Source organism: Mauremys reevesii, linkage group 7 (genome assembly GCF_016161935.1).
Source record: "Mauremys reevesii isolate NIE-2019 linkage group 7, ASM1616193v1, whole genome shotgun sequence".
Taxonomy (NCBI): Eukaryota; Metazoa; Chordata; order Testudines; family Geoemydidae; genus Mauremys; species Mauremys reevesii.
In genome coordinates, this window is record NC_052629.1 from 31,288,095 (window position 1) to 31,310,144 (window position 22,050).

Here is a 22,050-nt window from a genome sequence, read left to right on the forward strand (position 1 = left end):
AAATTCTATTGTCTTGGGAGTTTTGCCTGAGTAAAACTGCAGAAATTAACCCTATCGGCCTAATTCTCTTCTCACAGTGATGTAATCAGGAGTAACTTCACTGGCATTGGTGGAGGCACAGTAATGTAAAACAATGTAACTTCAGAGAAGAAGTGGACTCCAGGGGGGCAGATTTTCAGATGGTGTAAGTTGTCCACTGACTACAGTGGAGCCAAGACAATTTACTGAGGATATGCCCCAGTTTTACTATCCATTTGCCAGTAAGAATAGAAACCAACTTTTAAAAAATGGGTGTAAAAAGTGCACCCTCAAAAATTTTCATGCAATCACTAAGCCCATAAAATAAAAAAAGGCATTTGCATGTATAAATTAGGTGACTGGCTGCCTGAACATACTTTTGTGCAAACTACCTTTATGCATAAAATGCCAATCTGAGTAGGCAGATGTGGTTTTTGCTGTTTCAATGAGTGCATGATCATTTTTGCTGGTATGTCTTACATTTGAAAATTTGGTCCTTAGAACTAGTCAATCTCTGGCACCATTTTGCTGGATTCAGCAATGTTACAGTAGATAGAAATGTTTATTTTTCTTAAAAGTGTAAAAACAGGCTCATTACAAATGGTGCATTTTTACACATCTTGAGTCAAGTATGAATGTAATAAAATAAAGCTATTCTGTGATGTGATCAATGAACTTCCTTTTGTATTTAAATACTATTTTGCTTTCTAGTGAGTCCAATAAAGAAGCCGCAATAAGTCAAGAGGACTTAAGGCATTTTAAAATTAGATATTAGGGATTTTAAAAAAATATTTGCCTGCAAGGTTACTAGACAAAGTCAAAAACCAATAAGAAAAAAACAAAAGATTACATACTTAAGTACCGCCATCTGGATTCCTATTTCTAAACATTGCAGTAAAATAATATTTTTGCCAATAAAACAATCACCTTTTTATATTTACACAATATGCATTCCCTGTTATCCATGTTTATTAAAAGTTTCATTGGTTTATTGACAGGGTGAGCTACAGAGCTCAGATAAATATATTTTAAGTTTGAATGAAGCTGCTTTAAAGGTCTACAACAAAACAGTCAAATTGTAAACTTTACATCCATATTGATGTTACATGATTTGCTTCCATAGTTTCAAAATTCCTTAAGGGCAGAATCCTGAAACAAACAAAATAAAATTAATGATATTTCTAAACCAGCACTAGAAAGATAAAAATATACAAAAATGTATCAAATTTAAAGTGTGTGCAAATGTATTTCCTTTAAAGTAGTCTTACATATATCAGTCTATTATTTGCAATGTTATTCTGCTCTTTAGATCTGTAGCACTTAATTCCAAAGGATTTTCAACTCAACATAGGACAGGAATTAATCAGATCTATTCCATTTGTTCCAGATAGTAATGCTGAGGCAAAGAAGAAGCACAAGAACCATTTCAAATTATATTTACCTAAGTAAGATGTATCGTACTTTTCATTTAAGATTTAAGATCACAAAAAATGGCAGTAATAGACTATCCTAATATGCATACATTTATTTTCTTGTGATTTTTGTTTTTAGTATATGCTGATACAAGGCCAGGTTGCAATGCCCTGGTTACAATGAAGTGATAGCTTGCTCTGAAAGCAGTCCTGTGGTCAATACAACTATTTGTGATAGTTTTATTGTCATTGGGAATACTCGCAGAGGGCAAAACTGTGATACTCTTACCCACATTAGGAAATACCTTAGTCCACAAGCAGGCCATTGACCTCAAGGTAGTAGCCCAACCTGACCCACAATCAGTAGGAGATTTAGCTTCAGAAATGCAAGATAAGTGGCAAAAAACACCAACAGCCTTTTCTCTATAGCTTCTTTTGCTTGAAAATAAAGATAGTTTACCAAGAACTGCTATTTAGATATAACTATATTTATACCAAGCCAAGACCTGTGTAATTAGTAATTTATTGTGCACTTCAGCACAGTATTAGTTTAAAAAGGCAATGAAGAATCTTTGGAAAAAGGATTTAACTTGAAGATATAGGTCCAGAATCCAAACTGAAAGAGTCTGGATCACTTGATGATTACCTGTTCTGTCCATTCCCTCTGGGACACCTGGCATTGGCCACTTCCAGAAGACAGGATACTGGGCTAGATGGATCTCTGGTCTGACCCAGTATGGCCATTCTTATGTTCTTATGTTTCCTTCAGTGGGAGTTTTACCTCAGTAAGGCCTGCATAACAACTGAGTAAGGACATGAGGGTTTGGCCCTCTTGCGGATAATTCTGTAGTTCTTGCTAGCAAAACTATGAGATGCAGGGAGGCCTCTGTTCATGGAGAAATTGAATTTACATGGACTTTGTATGAAGAATTTCCTAATGCAGATGTTTTGATAATCTTTTTTTTTTCTTTTAGCTCTTGTACAAATATCCACAATCACTGTCCATTGCTCCAACATGTATCTGTTTGGTGTGCAAGAATCCGGCTCAACAATATTAGGGAGTTCAGAATCACTTAATGCTCTGGTAAATGATCCGGAGCTTTGTCTGAATTGTGACTGGCACGCCTGACTAGCGGAGGAGGTGCACAATTGGCTCTAAGTCACCATGACACTTGATGCTGGGGTCATCTAGCCACCACTCTGGTCCCTAGCATAAAAGAGAGCAGCCTCAGAGGATCCAAAACACCAGTTCTCATTCACAAAGAGCATGGAAGCCAAATCAGCCCTAGTAGACATCTCCAACCACTACCCACCATCTGAAAGAGCAAGCAAAGAGGAAAACATGCAACACAGTGGGGCAGAGTTAAGGTTTGTGTGAAAAATGGGGAGTCTTCAGCTTTTACAAGGGGAGGGCAATTAGTACTGGGGGCAGAGTTAAGGTTGGTACGGTACTATTAGAAGACAAGTTCCTAACTTTTGAATTTACATTTTATCATTTAATGTTCTAGTAATGATATTTTTAGTATGGAGGGTGTATTTACAACTTTAACTGTGCTTTTAAAAACTATGTTAAAGACAACTGCAAATATTTTGTGGAAAACAAGTACTCTTTTATATGGAGATTCTCCTGAGATGTTTGTAGATGTTTTGTCACAAGCTGTGAATATTTATGAACATATATTTTCTTTACAACTTGTAACTTCTTGCAAACATTCTCAGTTGATTTACTAGTGTGCAAACATTTCATATACTTTCATGTACATTTAATAGAAACACAGGATGGCCATAGTGGATAGTCTACTATCCTGTCTCTCACAGTGGCCAGTACCAACTGGTTCAGAGCAATGTGCAAGAAGCCACTTTTGCACACCTCTTCCTAAACTGGAGCTAGAGCACAATGGCTGGGCTCCATTTTACAGTCTTTCTTCATACATAGGACTCTCCATGCCTCTAATCATTTTAATTTCCCATCTTTAGGCCCCTCTATTTCTGTTATATTTTATTTGAGGTGGGGTGAACAGAACCAAACACTGTATTCACAGTGAGAAAACACCATCAATATGTACTATGGCATTATCCTATTTTCTGTATTTTTTCTGCCCTATTCTTTAGGAATTGTGATGGGGCAAGGCCAGATGGCTACAGTAAAGTAGTAAGGAACAGGTATGTTAGCCCCAGAATAACCAAATCCCTAGTACCATGGTAACCAAATGGCAGTTGCTCCAGGTTAATCAAGACACCTGGAGCCAATTAAGATCTTTCTAGAAGACAGTGGAGATAGCTACATTGATTGGGCCACCTGAAGCCAATCAAGGGCTGGCTGGAACTAGTTAAAAGCCTCCCAGTTAGTCAGTGAGATTTGGGTGTGAGGAGCTGGGAGCAAGAGGTGTAAGGAGGGGAGAGTGTGCTGCTGGAGGACTCTGGAGTACAAGCATTATCAGACACCAGGAGGAAGGTCCTGTGGTGAGGATAAAGAAGGTGTTTGGAGGAGGCCATGGGGAAGTAGCCCAGGGAGTTGTAGTGTCATGCAGCTGTTATAGGAGGCACTATAGACAGCTGTGATCCACAGGGCCCTGGGCTGGAACCTGGAGTAGAGGGCGGGCCTGGGGTTCCTACCAAACCTCCCAACTCCTGATCCAACACAGGAGGAGTTGACCCAGACTGTGGGATCCACCAGAGGGGAAGATCACTGAGGTGAGCAAATCTGCCAATAAACACAGGACCCACCAAGGTAGAGGAGGAACTTTGTCACAGCATCCAAACATTTTATGTGCTTTTTGATTCCTACTGTAGACTGAGCACATGTTTTCACTAAGCTGTCCACAGTGACACCCAGATCTTTTCCCTGAGCGGTTACAGTTAATTCAGAACTCAACAATATGTATGAGTAGCTAAAATTATTTGTGCAGATATGTATTGCCTTGTATCAAAAGTGAGTTTCATTTGCAGTTGTGCTGCCTAGTCTAGCCTAAATAATTGTGTGGTTTGCACATTTTCATTATAGACAACATTTATTTTCATTCTGTTCACCCACCTTTTCCAGATCGTTAAATATATTCAGTATCACCTGTTCTAGTAGGTCTTTGTGGTACCCCAATGTCAACATATTGCCTGACTGAAAATTAACTGTTTATATTAGTCTTTGCTCATCTATTCATAGATTAGATTAAAAAATTGTAAAGCCAGAAGGGACCACTCTGACCCATCTAGTCTGATCTCCTGTATAACACAGGCCATAGGACTTCCCTGAATTAATTCCTGTTTGAACTAGAGCATATCTTTTAGACAAATGGTTAGCAAAAGTACATCTGCGTAAGCTGGGAATCACACCCCTGGCTCAGAGTGCAGATGTAACCCATGACTATTTACTTTCCTTAACAGTGTCTTGTGGGGCTTTTTAGAAATCTAAATAAATGATATCTACAGTTCTCCTCTATTTCCTATTTTGTTGACATCCAAATAATTCCAATAGAGAGATAATTTTCCTTTACAGAAGCTATGATGGTTTTGTCCTTCTCATGTTATATTAATCTAGGTGTTCTGCAACTCTCTTCTGTGTTTGTTTCCTGGGATGGGCAGGGCAGTAAAAGTGAAAATGGCATATCTGAGACTGAGTTTGCAATAAGCAAATAAGATCATGCCACAGCTACTAAGTGCAGCCTTTCCTACTATCCCTGTCCATGAGAGAAAGAGCTTCCTAGCACAGCAGTCATTTCACCTCCCAAATAAAATTTTCTGAAAAAAAAAATTCTTACCATTATGGACAATAACTCTGTATTTTCTGTCCAAGCAGAGGTCGACCTGCCTTTGCCTGACAATTCTCTGTGCCTCGGGTGGCAATCCCTTCGGGTCCCGGGAGAACACAAAGGAGTAACTATCAGCACAGGTGCCATCGTCATTTAGTTGGCGGCAGGAATAATGAAGTGCATAAGTGTCATAATCTGTGTCGATCACCCAGTGATCATCATCTGGAAGAAACCATAGGGAAGGAGCAAGGAAGTTATAGAGGTAGGAGGAGACATTCACCTAGAGAGAATGCTGCATTTACTCAATCACAGAAGAATACCACACACATTAGTATTAATGATGGCAAATGGTCCATAATGGGCCTGATCCTGAGAGGTGCTGGGCACCCACAATACTTACTGAAATACTGGGAAGTTCCATGCTCCTGGCACCGCTCAGGCTCAGCCCCAAGATGCTAGCATCACCACAACACGTGGGATGCATTTAGTCAATTAGATTAAATAAATCAACAGGAGCCAACTGGCCTGAGTAACATGAATTCACCTTTTGGCCTCTTCTTGGCCAACAGGTGGGAAGCTTTCACTAAGGGAGAAGTGTCATCTTGAAATCATATTGACCCTCTAAAATCATTCCTGGCTGCTTGACATTCAGTTAACCTGGAAAGAACCTGCCACCTACCTTAGGACATGTGTCCCTCAGGATCGTTCCCAAGTGCCATACAGTTTGTGAGTCCACCCTTTAAAGGGGGGACAGTCTCGGCCAGCAGACTACTACCAAAAATGGCATTGTGTTGTCTCTGCCACCTCCACAGCCCAGCAATCATTACCATACTGTGGATCAGTATCTGTGGAACCTGCCTTTATAGTGGATATTGGATTGTATTATTTTGTAAATACATATTATAACTAAAGATAGGTCTGAGCTGCAAAACTTAGACATGGATGCAAACTTTCCCAATATACAGGAGCATTTAGAGCTAGGGTCTTGGTTCAAGCTTATTTATAACCAAAATAAGGTGTGGTGAGTATTTCCAGATATTACTTCCCTCACAAAGAAGCAATATGTGTTTTAAAAGCATACAGTTTTAATATTAGATTTCAATACTGAATGCATTTTATGGTAAAACCTTAGACAGAACCCCATATAATTCTGCCTGTTTGCTTCATTTGTGTGATTTGAATTTAAATCATGGAAAACTATTGCCCTTACAACCAGACTTCTTTTGCTTATATTTCAGTAACATTACAATCCTTTCACAAGCAGTGTTAGTGTGGAAGCAGCACAAACTGAACAAATTATTTTCTATTATTTTAAATAATCTGTGCCAATGTAAAGTAAAAGTCCACTAGGTTAGGAGGGTTGCAACAACTTTAATTTTAAACTAACTTGGTAGAAGTTTGGATCTATTTTAGATGGGAATAATGGCACCTCGGTCATCTTTAATTTAAATGCTGAAAAACATGCATTGCAGCTCTTATCAGGCAGAATAAATCCATGACCTTTTAGACCATGCGAGCCTCAGGAAACTGCAAGTGCTGATTCTGTGGTGGGGCTGATTGCTCTGGGGCAAAGGTTAGTCCCATTTGGAAGGTCAAAAAGAAAAAAATAAAGCCTCTTCTGAGTGAGCTGTGGAGCTGGCAGTGGGAGGACAGTAAAGGAAAACTCCCATACTTCACAACGCATCATCTGGATCTATCCATCACCTGCACAGCCCACAGGTGTTTCTTCACACAAGGAGACAGATGGGCTCTGGGGCCAGTCGAAGGAACAGGGTTATTTTCCAAAACAATCTCAGAGGATGTCTCCTGTATTCCCCTCTCAGCCCTACTGCCAAAGAAATCTTACCCACTTCATCACCATTATGATGAGGGTTTTTTTTCCAGAGTCTGATTCCTTTCCCTTTCTTCAGCCACAGTTGAGAAGTCAGAAATACTGTTTTCACCTAAGTCCTATTTACATAGTGATTAGTATCGCTGCTTTTAATTCCTTGGTAGGGAAGTAGAATTAAAAAAGCAATAGATATTCTGAATCTTGAGGAAATTGCCATCACCAGGCTCTATCATGTAGATCAAATCTGAAGCCTAAACTAGCTGACAACATCCCTTAACGTAACGCTTTAAGTCTGTAATAAAACTAAGAAAATATAAGGTTGGATTCTGTGATGCACTGCATTGCTTTACCAAAACATGGGAGAAATTTAACAACAAAATAAAATTTACTTGGGAACTTTTTTTATACTTCAGGCAAATGCTTCTGTCTAATGGGACTTATTTTTGTGTGTATAGTGGTCCATATGGTCTTTTAAGGACTGAAAACATAATGTTTAAAATGGTCAGCCACAGGGTAAAGCTGGAGAAAATAAATATGTTCCTGCTGGTCATGCACCAGATTACTCACAGCTCTCCTAGTCACATTACCTTCTGGGAAGCTCTGGTTTCCTACCACAGAAACGCTTAAGAAACTACTTTGAAACCTGGCTTTAAGCTGTATTTGTGTGGGAAAAGCTGGTGCCTCTTAGGTTTCTTATAAATGTGTATTTGCTAGGCATATGCAAAGAGAAATATCACAAATCCTAATCACAATTTGCAGTTAGAATTTCAGACCGTTCTCAGCTATGTAGCATTTAGTGTAACAATTGATTCCTCTCTAACCTCCCTACATCCACAGAAATGAACGTGGGGGGAGGGTGGGATGTAAGGGGGAGAGCTGCCATCTCCAGTTTCCACACCTCATAGACCTCCTCCTCAGTATTTGGCCTCCATGGAGTTGAAGGAGGTGGTGCTGGCCAGCTGGGTTCTGCCAGATTCTCCCTCTTCAGGAGGACCAGAGTTTGCAGCAATGTATAGTACAGTGCTCCCATCTCTGCAGGGTGGGCATCCAGCAATTAGGGCAATCCCTGGAAGTATGGCTCAGCAGTGAGTTGGCAAGAAAATGGACAGCAAGTCAGAGGCAAGTGGTTTCCTGAAGATCCCCTGAGAACTGTGTGTTTTTGAGGTGGAGCCCTCATCTCTTCCAAATTCCACCTTCTCCCAGTGGAGCTATTCCATGGAAACTTCTCGAGTGAAGAGTGCTGGAGTTTCTACTCCCCTAGGTGGGTTAATCTCATACAGGGGAGAATGGGACTCAATATGTTGAGAGATTGTTTGTCAAAAAAAGAGGACGTCCCTGTGTTCACAAAGTATCCACAAAGGCTAAATGCTGCAAAATCCTCCTCTACCAGGTTGTTGTTGATGACTAAATCTGAAGTTAGGCTTTTTCAAGAAAATTAACACATTCAAATAAAAAGCAGGTCTGAACTAAAATGAGCTCATAATCTTCTCAATCTCCTTCTACTTCTTTCATGTGATGACTCTAGTCTATATTATGGGGCTTGGAAAGAGAATAAATGTATGATCTTTGCCATTCAAAGACCTTGACTTCACTAGGCTAAACATCAACCAGCTAATACATGTGAAAACTAGAAACTACCTCGTTCGCTCTAGGATTTTACCATATGGCAGGTACCATGTGTTAGCTAACATGGCTAAAAAAATCCCTTATTTTCCCCCTGTAGGTGCACCAAAAGTGACAAGGGCTATCACTCAGCCCTAGGTCTCCTGCTGCAAAAACACCCCACTACTTAGTAGTACTCACTTCCCTTCTGGAGAAAAGAGGCTACGCCCCAGTACTTCATCTTGAACTTGGCAGGATCCTCAGTGTCAGTGAAGGAGCCAATCATGTCAGCGCAAACATCCCACTCACTGCAAATAAGAGTCAGACAAAAAGAGGCTGAGTTCAAACCTGGCAGCCTGGACTTGGGGTCAGATAGTGATGAACACATGGGTACAAGGAAGGGTTAGAGCAGCGGAGAGCACAGTAGAAAGTCAGGGCCCTGGGGAACTGGCATGGGAAGAGAAAGAAGGGTGCCAGGCAACTTACTTAAACAGCCGGACTCTGCCTTTGGCGGTGGCGCTCATTTGTCCATTCTCATCTATGGTGAACTGGGCTACCACATTGTCCTGCAGGAACAGCCCCTCGGGGTCTTTTTTGGCCATGGCGTACCAGGTGCCAGTATACTGCAGGGAGAGGAGAGAGGCTCTGGTTAGGCCTGGGAAGTATGGCAGTCCCAAGTTTGGGGACGATCATAAAAGCTGGATCTACCTGGACCTTGCAGAACTTTGCTGATCTTTGGCCCCAGGTCTCCAAATCGTACTATCAAATTAGAGAATAAATCCAGCTGCTCCTACCCCACCAAAAACAATTTGGATACAATGCACCAAAGAGCACAAGCATCACAAAGGTTCAGATTCAGCAGCTGGACCTAGCCAGGTTTTGGCCCCAATCCTCTAAGTTCTAATGCTCGAAAAGAGAACAAGGATAGCTGCTCCTACCGTACAAACCAATTCCATACCTTGCTATGATAATACAAATAATCAGAGTAATAATAATGTAACTCAACACCAGCAGGGTGGGGGTGGGGGGTTGCAATGGAACTACAGCAGCTGAAGTTCTCTCTTCTGGTAGAGTTTTTGAGTTTGGGATTTTTCAAATAGCTGGATCCAGCAAGCCCAAGGTTCTGGATGAAGGGGGCGGGGTTTATGGTGCTGCTGGTCCCGTTTGTAGCAGGGGCTAGATCTTTTGCTGCATGAAGAGCTGCTGCTTTTTCCCTCTCTTTAGAGCACACCCTTGTTCTCTGTTTAGGCCTTTGGGGCTCTGGGCCACAGGTGCTGGATCTAGGTTTTGTGGTGCTCTGCACTGGAGGCCGGGGGTTTGGCACAGGAGGAGTGGGCAGACTGGTTCTCTATGCTGATAGTACACTTTGGGCCCTGGGGTGAAAACTGGCAAGATCCAAGGAGAGCCGGCCCCAGAGAGCGGGGAGGGGAGCGGACACCTACACGAGCCTTGTCGAAGTTCTCTTGGACTCTGAAGTTGCTCACTCTGCAGTCCCGCTCCGCTCGGCATCCACCACCCAGCAGGCCCAGGGCCACCAGCAGCAGCCAGGCCAGGAATCTCCCCGCCTGAGCCATCCTACTCCTACACAACAGCAAATAGAGACAGAACAAATCATCAATGGGGGGGCGAGGGGCCCAAGGCATACCAGGTGTCCCCAAGATGCTCAGAGGGGCAAGCAGTGGGGTCCCCCAATGCCTGCACAGTAGAGTACCCCCAGCACATAGGGTGGGTGCTCCCCAAGGCACCCAGAAATGGGGCCCCAAAGCATCCAGAGGGGCCCCCCGTGCAGATGGTGGGGAGTCCCCACTGGCTCACTGCAGGAGGGCTGCAGCATTTCTAGCCAAATCGCTGGGCGATCCGAATCGTCACACGCGGCGGACAAGAGAGAGCTGGAAACGGGTCTCTTACAGAGCAGCGCAGATCCCCGCAGTCAGCCGGTCTGTAGCCCGAGCGCTCGCACAGGGGAGAGGAGGCGACCGGAGGGCGCAGGGCTGGGAGCGCTTTATACAGCTCCGGCGTGGGGGTGGGAATCTGCTCTTTCGTAACTTCGCGGGGCGAAAGACTAACAAGGGGAGTGGGGAAACCTGATCGATTCCAGCTAGGCGAGGGGCCCTGCGCAGCAGGCTCTTGCGTAACAACGGCAGAGGTAACCCGGGCGATCTTTAACCCCAGCCCGGGGAGAAACGCGTTTACTGTATCACACAACCCACAAGGGAAGACCCCAAATCGGGGAGGGAGAAAGTGAGAGAGAGAGGTGCCAACTGTCCTTATCGTATCTTATTATTATTTGAACTACCCTATCGCGTCCCACTCTGTCACTCCAAAGCCCTGCGTCTCCAGTGTACCCAGCGGAGTTACAGTTTGGGGCCTCATTTGTCTCCCCCAGATTTCCCGTTTCTACCCTTCGAAAGCTGGCAGCCTCGTGGTACGTGTGTGAACGTCCCGGCTGTTTACTCCAGAGCCCCAGACCTTGCTGGCGCCTGAGAACCCAAGCCCAGCTTCCAGATACCAGGAGCTGGAGCTGTCCCGAGCTCCAGCCTGGAAGCCTTTCATAGCCTGCTCCAGAGTGCAACAGATGTGTGCAGCTGCAGCCTGGGGACATTTTTAGGTCCTGCCTTTGGAGGAGGCAAAAGAGCACCACTCACTTCAGCCCTAACACAAGCCTGGTGGGGACGCACATGATTGTGAATGTGCTAACGTTTGCACACACCACTCAGGTCCCTTTCTAGGTAAATGATGAGGCAAAGTGCCTCCAGAGTTTCTTTCTTGGCAAACTGTTGTTAGTTATATAAAAGATTGTTTTTCTCCTGTCCAGGCAAGTGGTGGTGCCTCTTGGTCAATATTTGTCCTGTAGTTTCAACATCTTTAGAAGCATTAGAGAAACCCTGTTAAACATTTTCCAGCTATGTGACTCAGAGCAGGGTATGAAAAATCATTCGCAGTAGGCCCAGTTCACATATTCACTTCACTTCCGCGTTTTTAAAGAGTAAGGGGCTAAGGCTGTTCGTTAAAGCCGATGCCAAATGTTCATTCATTTCAGAATTTTAAAAACCCAAAAACCTCATTCAAATTCAGAGCTGCTCAACAAGCGGGGGCAGTACTTTGTAAAAGCACATGCTGGGCAGAAATAGGGCACCTAGTCCAATAAACATGTCCTTCCCCTGAAGCTTATCTCAACCCTTCAGTTTCCTCTGTCTCAATACAAATATTAAGCTACATGATTTAATTTGTTTTTACTAATGATCTTCCTTGTCAGGTTCCTCCATACAGGTTTTAGAGTGGTAGCCAGGTTAGTCTGTATCAGCAAAAAGAATGAGGAGCCCTTGTGGCACCTTAGAGACTAACACATTTATTTGGGCATAAGCTTTGTGGGCTACAGCCCACTTCATCGGATGCATGTCCAAATCACTGTGTTAGTCTCTAAGGTGCCACAAGTGCGCCTCATTCTTTTTTCCATATAGTAACTACTAATCTAGTGGAAGAGTTTGCCTGAATTCTTTGTTTATGCCCCATTTCCTGATTCTCAGGCTGAGATATTTGTTGTTTGGACCCTTTGCACTAGGACCAATTTATTTTGGTTCTCTTTCTCAGGTCTCATCCTAGGTCAGTTCCATGTTGTCTCTATTAAGAATAAGTTCGAACTCTTGAAGCCATTCCTCATAACAAGTATTCTTACAATGCTATAATACATTAAACTTGTTTGTAGTAAGACCCTATAAAATCGTACATGTAACACATACAAAGGTGCTGTATATTGTAATGTCGATGAGCAAAAGTTTTCAATTTAGAATGAGATTTTTAGTGCTGCCTAAGAAATTTGGACCCATTCAAATTAAAGAGAACTGGGCATCCATATCCCCAGGGCAGCTTTTAAAACCTCTCCCTTAATTCCTGTTAATACTGGTGGGAGACAGTTATGCACATATCGCTCTAAGGGAGATGGATACACATAGGAGGCTCAGATACATGGGTGCACAACTCCATATAACTGATCTGCTTTGTCCATCTTCTCACAAGATCAATAGCAACAATGAAGAGGGGATGTAACTAAACTTTATTACCCTTGATAGCCCTAGGCTGTTTATTTAATGTCAGATAAAACATTTCTATACTTTCTCTCTGCCACCTGTTACCAGCCGTTCTCTTGATTCTGACCTCTGCAAAATCTGTATCCTTATTTTTAATCCCAAATCAGTTTTCAGGACCAGGTCTTTGCCTTTAATATTATACTAATATAATTCCCCTTTGAAAACATTATGACTGGAATTTTCAAAAGAGTCTAAGGGAGGTGGGCACCCAAACTCCATTCAAATTCAATGAAATTTGGGTACATAACTGCCTCAGGTTCCCTTGAAAATATTGCCCTCAGAATTTATTACATGTATGCCTGGCATTTTTATAGGCAACAGGCCCAATCCAGCTTTCACCGAGGTTGCCAGAGTATCATCATCAGCCACTGTCCTGATCACACCCACAGGCAGGATTCAACATTGCAAAGATAACCCTCTGCAAGTTAATGTTGACTCAGTTAATGATAATTTACACTAAGTTGTCCTGCGAGTTTGATGGGAGAATAGCTACCATCTTTCAGCACCATTCCATCCAGATCCATATATCCAGAGTGTAGCACTGCAGGTGTTATGTCCCTCCACTCATGGAGGGACACAGATCATGTGAACACAGATCATATGAAAGGAAGTGAATGGCTCATAGATTCTTGGAAAAGCTTAGGAGGAAGAAAAAACATTCTTAAAGCTCCAATACGATGTAAGCAAAAGAACTATTTATAAAACTCAGTATACATTTACAAAATTTATAGCAGATCAACATGAGTTGGTAGTCAAACTTGTGCAGTTCCACTAGCTGATTCTTAAATTTTGACAGCATATTGTGAAAAGTATGGACATTTTGAAACCAGTATGTATTTTTTCAGCTGCATTTTACTGAGAAAAAAAGTATTCTAACTTTAAAGTTAGTAAAGAGGGGGGAAAGAGAATTTCTGGCACTGATTTTCCATTAAAATGCTTTCCCCATGAATAGCCTGTAAAAGTAATTAATATTTTCCATAATGATAGTAACTATATTTTCCATAATGACAGTGACAGTAACTATAGTGAAAAGGTCAGGTTTTTAAAGGAAACTAGAAAAGAAAGCTTTCGCTGTATGATTTATTTAGCTTCATTATGACTTTATAATGAAAGAAAATTAGGAAGGAACAAGAGAGAAAATAACTATTAAAACATTTCTAACACTGAAACGTTTCAGTTTAAATATTGAAAGGACTAGAATTTTATTCATGGCAACATAGTAAGATTTTAGTTCTTAGGAGAAATGCTGGCTCAAAGTATTGGCCATAGGATATAGAGCATTTAGTTTAAGTCTTGTCCAGCTTGATACAGATAGAAAGACTTTTTGTTCCCATCTTCTGGTTCTTTGTTGGCTAGTTATTAATTATTTCTAGGGCCTCGTTCAGAAGTAGCAGTGTGCAGGGCACTATCTTCTGAGATCAGGTCCTTTCTAACAAGAGGCAACAAATGACATGAAATGAACCAGTGATCTCAGTGTACTTTGTAAGACACAAACATCCACATCACGGTCACAATTGCCCCACCCCCTCCAGTTGACAGCAGTTAAAGCATACAGGCCAAGGACACAATGGGCTGAAAAACGTTATTACTTGCACTACTCCTGCCTGTGTATTTGTTTTGTAGTTAAAGAACTTACATCTTCCAAAAATGACAACCTGACTCGTTGCTTGAGCACTAATTTTAATTTAGAGTCTTCAAAAACAGTAATTAAAATAATTTGGTTTTTAAAAATGTTAACTGCATTTTCAGCAGCGAAGTGGTCTCCCTTATAAAGATTGTGATTCTGTTCTCACAAATTTCTCTTCTAGATTCCTTGAGAGAAAAAGGGTTTGTGTCTGCTTATAAGTCTGCTTTTAATGGGCTCTACCATCTCCTTCCTAGATTTACTTCTGAGCAGACAGGAAGCAAACTTGAGATAATTCATTTGCAATAATATTGTTTCCTTCTGAACACTAAACACATCGCCCAAATCCATCTGTCCTGGTTTATTCGTCATGCTGACTATGACAGTTAATTTTCCCTTAGTATATGGAATACAGTGCTATTTATATTGATGAAAATGGAATGTTCAGAGTGGAAAATTAAAATATACCACATATTGTCAATTAAGGGAAAAGAGAGGTTTTCAAGTGCTTTTGTTTTTGTTTCTTTGTCGTCCACATCAGAATTTTGTTTCCTGGGCAAGTCCTTAGAACCTGTCTAGAAACCCCCAGGATTTCTCCAGTTCCCATTTACTCCCTACACACTCAAAAATTCCAATGTCACAACACATTGTTCTTGCAGCAAATGAAAGAAAGAGATGCATCTAGTGCCAGACAATGTCTCTTCTGAGTTGGTCAGACGCACTCTCTCACACCACAGACTCAGCATGCTGCTTGTGCATCCAGGCCCTGCCACTCTGGAGCAAGGGACCAAACTCAAGACTCAGACGCTCTATGTGCTGAAATAGTATGCTCGTGTTAGGCCATGAGAATGGAATAAAAGGCATTATATATGTGGGAAGTTATTGTTTATTATAGTATTGTTGTTATTGTTTTGTATTGACAAAATAAAACCCATGAAAAGCAAAACCAAAGAAAATGAGGGTACTCTATGGGATACAACATCAGCAATTCAAAGTGAAGAATGTTTCCAAATGTGTTAAGTATCAGAGGGGTAGCCGTGTTAGTCTGGTTCTGTAGAAGCAGCAAAGAATCCTGTGGCACCTTATAGACTAACAGATGTTTTGCAGCATGAGCTTTCGTGGGTGAATACCCACTTCTTCGGATGCAAGCAGTGGAAATTTCCAGGGGCAGGTGTGTATATATAAGCAAGCAAGAAGCAGGCTAGAGATAACGAGGTTAGATCAATCAGGGAGGATGGGGCCCTGTTCCAGCAGCTGAGGTGTGAAAACCAAGGGAGGAGAAACTGGTTCTGTAATTGGCAAGCCATTCACAGTCTTTGTTTAGTCCTAAACTGATGGTGTTAAATTTGCAAATGAATTGGAGCTCAGCAGTTTCTCTCTGGAGTCTGGTCCTAAAGTTTTTTTGCTGGAGGATGGCCACCTTAAAATCTGCTATTGTGTGGCCAGGGAGGTTGAAGTGTTCTCCTACAGGTTTTTGTATATTGCCATTCCTAATGTCTGATTTGTGTCCATTTATCCTTTTCCTTAGAGACTGTCCAGTTTGGCCGATGTACATAGCAGAGGGGCATTGCTGGCATATGATGGCATATATTACATTGGTGGACGTGCAGGTGAATGAACCGGTGATGGTGTGGCTGATCTGGTTAGGTCCTGTGATGGTGTTGCTGGTGTAGATATGTGGGCAGAGTTGGCATCGAGGTTTGTTGCATGGGTTGGTTCCTGAGCTAGAGTTACTATGGTGCGGTGTGCAGTTGCTGGTGAGAATATGCTTCAGGTTGGCAGGTTGTCTGTGGGCGAGGACTGGCCTGCCACCCAAGGCCTGTGAAAGTGTGGCATTAGGAATGGCAAATAACCCTTATTCACTCAAGCCAAAGGGATTACCTATGTGCAGACTACTCGCATGTGTATAATAGGTGCAGAATCAGGCCCATAACTGTTGGCCTAATGGAATTACTCTGGATTTACGCAAGTGTATCTGAAATGAGAATTTGGCTCCCAGTGTGCAATTTACATCACTGTTCACATAATTGATTAATAATTTATGGATCTCTTTTTGGCAGCCCAAGAACTGGTATTGGATAATGGCATTTAAGAGTGCCACAGCTTCATGAACTATAGCAGAGATGACCTGTACCCGCTGATTTGAGGGGGGGGGTGCAAGTGAGGGCAGCAGCTTCAGCAGAAGTTACTGTGCATGCTCAGTCTGTGTGACTCATAGGATCAGAATCCATTTCAGTAGATAGGATAATTTTACTGTGACAAACAAATTAATATTCAAACCAGAGAAAGTAACCATCAACAACCACTGACTAGTAACATCAGTAAGTGCCTAGACAAATCAAGGATCAACTTCTTCCTGGAAACCCTTTCTGTCCTCCTGCTTTCCAACGGATTTCCATCTATTGCACTACAAGTAAGCACAAACATATCCAGTGAGTGAAACTGTCAACAAGGCATATTGTCCTGTCAAGATAGCATCAAAGAACAGCTCAGAAGTGCTGGCATGTGAATTTTTCCTGATAGCAGAAAGAGAAGAAGTATCAGTGAGTACTTTTGCTGCTTATTAAATCATTGTCATTCAATTTTCTCATAATGCTTCCTAGGGGGAGCTTTGCAGTTAGTGCTCTGGTTAACTGACTAGTTAAAATCTATTTTTTAGCAGTTCAGCGTGAGAGAGAAAGAGATGAACCAGGTTAGTTTATTTGCCCATTGTTTTAAAATCACAATGGGCATTACATGTCATAAAGCTGTTTTGGATCGAGAGATTTATTATAGATTTTAAATGCTTTTTAGATTAGATAAACATGCATGCATGCAATTTGCCAGGGAAGAACTAGAAGGAGAGAGAGATTAGATACAAAATGGTAACAATAAATATGGTAGATGTTTTGCAAAATGTTAATCACTATTTTTTTAACCTGGTGTTTAAGACCACATGGCAAATTTTTAGATGCATCTTTTGTTAATATTATAATTGTTCTTGTTGTAACCTCAAAAGAAAACATGTACTAGCTTTTCTTGACATGCAATTCTTTGGAGATATGCCTCTAACAAAAACTTTTATACATGGTACCTGTCAGGTGAATTTTAGTTCTTGTAAAATGTTTTACAAACATTAGCTACTTAGTTGTTGTAGCATTCCTGTGAAATAGGGAAATAGTGTCATCCTAATTTTGCAGATGGGGAAACATGCAGAAATGTTAAGGCCCAGATTTTTAAAAGTACTTAGGTGTTGTGCTGAGCATTGCAATGCCTGACTGATTTAGGAGCATAAATCTCACTTTCAAAAAGGGATTTAGATATTTATGAGCCTTAATCTCATTGATTAGCGATGGGATTTAGGCTCCCAAGTACCTAAATCGCTTAAAAATGAGATTTAGGCACCTAAATCAGTTAAGCGTTGTAACGCTGAGTGCAGCAATGGCTAAATACCTTTAAAAACCAAGGCCCAAGTGTCAGTGCCAGGATTACAATGCTGGTGTCCTTTGCTGTCAGTCACATGCTTTGTCCATACACTAATTTGCATTCCATGCTATTGAGTAACCCACACTAGTGAGCAAAGACTACATTGCACCTAAGCCATCTCAGTTGTAGGCAGCCAGCTGGGAGAAAGTCTGCAGCAGCTGCTAGTACTGCCAGTGGCAACCAAGCAAGACCTTCAACCTACAGCAGCAAATTACTCTAGTTTCTCCCCCACAAAAAACTGAGGGGACCTACAGCCATTGGTTTGACAGGTCCCCAAAGGTAGACAATAGCGGTAGAAGGGAACCATGAATAAGCCGTAACCTTCTGGAAAAGTCTAGCTGATAATATTTTTAAAACTTTGTAAGGGAAAGGGCTAAACTTTTACTTTAAAAAGAAAAATGAAAGCTGAGATTAGCCTGTGCATTGTTAGGCCCTCAAAGTGTGGAGGACAAGTGGCATCAGGCTTTGTAGGCTAGAAAAGTTAGCACTGTTAGGGACACAGGCCTGACGGGCATAATTGCACCATGTAAGAGGATTGTGGCTATTATGTCGAGTGTCATGAGTAAGACCCTTATTTTTTAATACCAATTATTTGATTATTAGGAAATGATTAAAATCTATCAAATAAATTACTCTATATGGTAGAATCCTGGGATTATATACAAAAATGATCATTAGCTTTATTTTATCCAGCCCCATGCTGGTGCCCTACTGTTCCCTCACAGGATAGCCTTGAATAATTGGTCCAATATAGTTTTCTATTATTCAAGTGATTGGAATGCCATGACTTAGTTTGGGAGGTAATTCTGTAGTCCACTAGCCCTCACACTTAGGAAATTATTCCTTTTTCGGAGCCTAAACTTTCCTTTCTTTAATATTATGCCATTCCATTACTCTTAGTTATGCTGCCTTGGATTGCCTTAAAAATTCCATTTCCACTTTTGTATTTAAACCTTCACATACTTGTAGATGGTTTTCATATCCCTCCTATGTTCATTTAGGCAAGCAATGCAAATTTAGCTCTTGTAAGTCAATTCCCCCAGCTCTTAATAATTTCGTCTTTGAATTATTCCAATTTGTAGACATCTTTTTTAGCATCAAGGTGCCAAGAACTCAAACATAGAATTATAAGCGTGATCTCACTAAACAAATGTAGATAGATTATTAATATTATGACACTGGTCCATGTCATGGTATGTCGCTATATGTAACACAAAAGTACTTTTCTTTTCTTTTTGCTGCTGTAGAACAATGCAACTTCATTTCTAACTAGCTGTCCATGATCATGCCTATGTCTTCTTCAGCATTAGTACTGTCCATATATTCTCCTTTCATTGAATATCTATGTTTTGGATAATTCTTATCTAGATGCACTATTTTGCATTCTTCTGGGGTGAATCTCATTTTATTTTATCTTGCCCATATTTGTAACCTCTGTAGGCCTCTTTGTATTTGTGTCTTCACTTGTGTTCACAAAGCCTCTCCATTAAGTATCATGTGTGAATTCAATTAATGTGATATCTATCTCTTGTTCTGGATTATTAATAATGTTACATAAAACCAGGGTTAGCACAGTTTCTTTTGGCACCTCACTGGACATATTTTCCCGGCTCAATACATTACCATTTATCATTGACCGTTGTTTACAGACAGTCAGCATTGAAGTCCATACGACAGCACGTGTATAAGTGCTACTTCATCTACTTCTTATCATTCAGTGATTTCTTGCCTTTTAGCTTTCCCTAATTATGTTTGTTATAAGGATTTTAAAATATATCTATAGGAAAGTGAAGCCAACATTTGTTGCTACATTATTTATTTTCTTACTGTGTTGATGCTTTTCCAAACATATTCTAATGTTATACAGATTTCAGAAAAATGTGCTTCATGTGAATCTTGTGATTTTGGGTTGCACTAGTATTTTGCCAAATTGTTACAAAACATTTTTAAAAATTATAAAAATTTCTGAACATTAATATCATGGATTAATCATATCAACCTAGTATATCCAGACAGGCCACAAAAATACATATTTTGGAATTTTGCAATTAAACACATTACATCTATGTTTGTTTTGAAAATCTTAGATGAATTAACTATATTAACTACTGTCAACATGAAGATATACCACTCGCAGACATAAACCCTGAGCTGAATGGGAAACCTTATAAATACCTTTGGCATTTATACGCTACTTGAATCTATTTAAATAACCACATCTGTCAGTTATCCGTCTTAGGAATTTCCATGGACTGTAAGAGCTCAGGACTAGCATACAGCTAAGAACTATGCCATAAATAGTTTTATGTGATGTAGTAACTGTAAACGTCAAAGGTAGGCTACGTCATACATGCTAAAATAACAAACTACGTATATGTCAGAATTACTTTGAAATAGCAACACTGTCAAGTATGTGTACTATTTCTTCTGTTCATGTTGCACTGAAAATGATTATGCTGAGTGAACGTCTAATGTTAAACCTCTCTGTATAATAGTGTGAACATTTAAATCTCATTGTCACTAAAAATGTGTTCTTTATTGACACCTTTTAGGAAACTTGACAGTACAATGCTATATTATGAGATCTGAGTACTGGGAACATGTGCAGATTTTTTTTAGGCATAACTTCTTTTGATAGATACATACAAATGTGGGTCTGTATTACTATGAAAAAAATGTTTTAAAATTGTAGAACTGAGAGAAGGAATGGAGGATCTGTAAAAGAACCCAGATACTTTATTGGGGCACGATGAATTTAATGCATACATATACACTGAAGTCCTGGGGCTCCGAAACATTGAAGCAGTTTAATTTACAGATCACAATAAAGAAGTATAAGGAGCTCAAAAAGCATCATTAGGTTGGGGTTTTCCTAGTTATAAATAACTGACTTCAGAAAACAAGTAACAATGGCACAAGTAAAACAGGCTTAATAAAGCAGGTAGTTAAAAAGGAAGAGTTTGTCCCAAATCTAAGCACCAATAAAGAGTTTTTACCTTGATGCTATCTCTTTCTGTATGTTTTCACAAACACTTAGCAGAAAAAATTGCAGGTGCCGAAGTGAATTTAATAAAGGAGATCCTTTGCAGTTATCAAATAATTTAAAGAAAGGTCAACCTAAGGTCGACCAAATTGCATCTGAAATGAAGGATGGTCTGAATCTGTGATCTCATGCAACAAACATGATTCATTATTTGTAGATAAGCAGATGTATGCCATAGAATTTAGCAGAATTACACTAAGCCAGTTTAGCTGTTATCTGCTTAAAAAATGGGGACACAAGATACTAGAGTTAGTTGTAAACTGTCACAACTAAGGAAAACTATCAACTACTAAAACCTAGCAAAGGCACTGCATACACCATATAAAATTAGTCTAAGAGGAAGCTAAAAGATTTGAACTGTTTTTCTTAGGTAATTAAAAAGCACACAAGTCCTATTAAATCACCTATAATAAAAACCATTGCACAATATTCAAGGAGCCTGACAACCCCAGAAAGCAACTAATAATAAGATCACAAATAAATCAGTTATCAAAAGCAAACCAAAAATCTAAGCTCAAACCCCACTTTGGGGGATAATACTGAGATCGAATCTCCTATATATTGTGTAAAAATATATTCTATGTAGGAATAGCAACACCATGGGACTGTCAATAATGCAGGCAACATACTCAACTACTACTGCTAAAATGTTTGATCTTCTAGGCTTTAGCAGCCTCAAACCCACCTCACCTACCCACCCATGCCCCCCCCACCCCATAAAAAAACCAAAACAGGGAGAGTCACCAGGATGATGAACTTTCTTAAGCACAAATGGATGAGGCAGGAGATATACAATGAAAAAATATTAAAATAAAGAGCTTTGATAGGGACTGATATTGGAAATATGCTGTAGCATATAGAAACAGTTATGTCATAGGTCAAAAGGAGGGTTGGGCACCCTTTTTGTTCACAGCTACCTGACTTGACAGTGACAGCTGCCCAGCTGATAAGCTGAGAAATGGTGTTCTTTAATGGTAAGTATTTGCCTACTTCGTTTTTGAACAGGACTATGCTGGTTTTACCACTGGCATTCTTTTAAAGCTTACCAGCCAGTGTTAATTTGTTACTTCACATCCCTCTGCACTGGTTTTTCATAATACAGTACCTATATACAGTGTCTATATACAGTATTAAAGTTATATACAACATAAAAATAGGTGTCTATCGAGTTTCCTATACATGTCACCAATTGTTAATGCCCTGTGTTTGTTTGTTTGTTTT

The 22,050-nt window shown here is 40.5% G+C and overlaps 2 protein-coding genes across 2 annotated transcripts in view; one reads left to right on the forward strand and one right to left on the reverse strand.

The window, feature by feature from the left end:
* Positions 1–71: 71 nt before the first annotated feature.
* RBP4 (retinol binding protein 4) lies at positions 72–10,673 on the reverse strand. Its single transcript, XM_039481245.1, has 6 exons — positions 10,518–10,673; positions 10,052–10,190; positions 9,096–9,232; positions 8,811–8,917; positions 5,186–5,398; positions 72–1,167 (listed from the first exon to the last, which is right to left on the reverse strand). The coding sequence occupies exons 2-6, from the start codon at positions 10,181–10,183 to the stop codon at positions 1,154–1,156; spliced, it is 603 nt and encodes a 200-aa protein (XP_039337179.1). The 5' UTR covers positions 10,184–10,190; positions 10,518–10,673; the 3' UTR covers positions 72–1,153.
* Positions 10,674–16,747: 6,074 nt separating this feature from the next.
* Positions 16,748–22,050, forward strand: part of PDE6C (phosphodiesterase 6C) — a 63,776-nt gene continuing 58,473 nt past the window's right edge. Inside the window, exon 1 of the mRNA XM_039480934.1 lies at positions 16,748–16,864. The gene's annotated coding sequence lies outside the window, so the exon portion shown is untranslated. The remainder of the gene's footprint in view (positions 16,865–22,050) is intronic.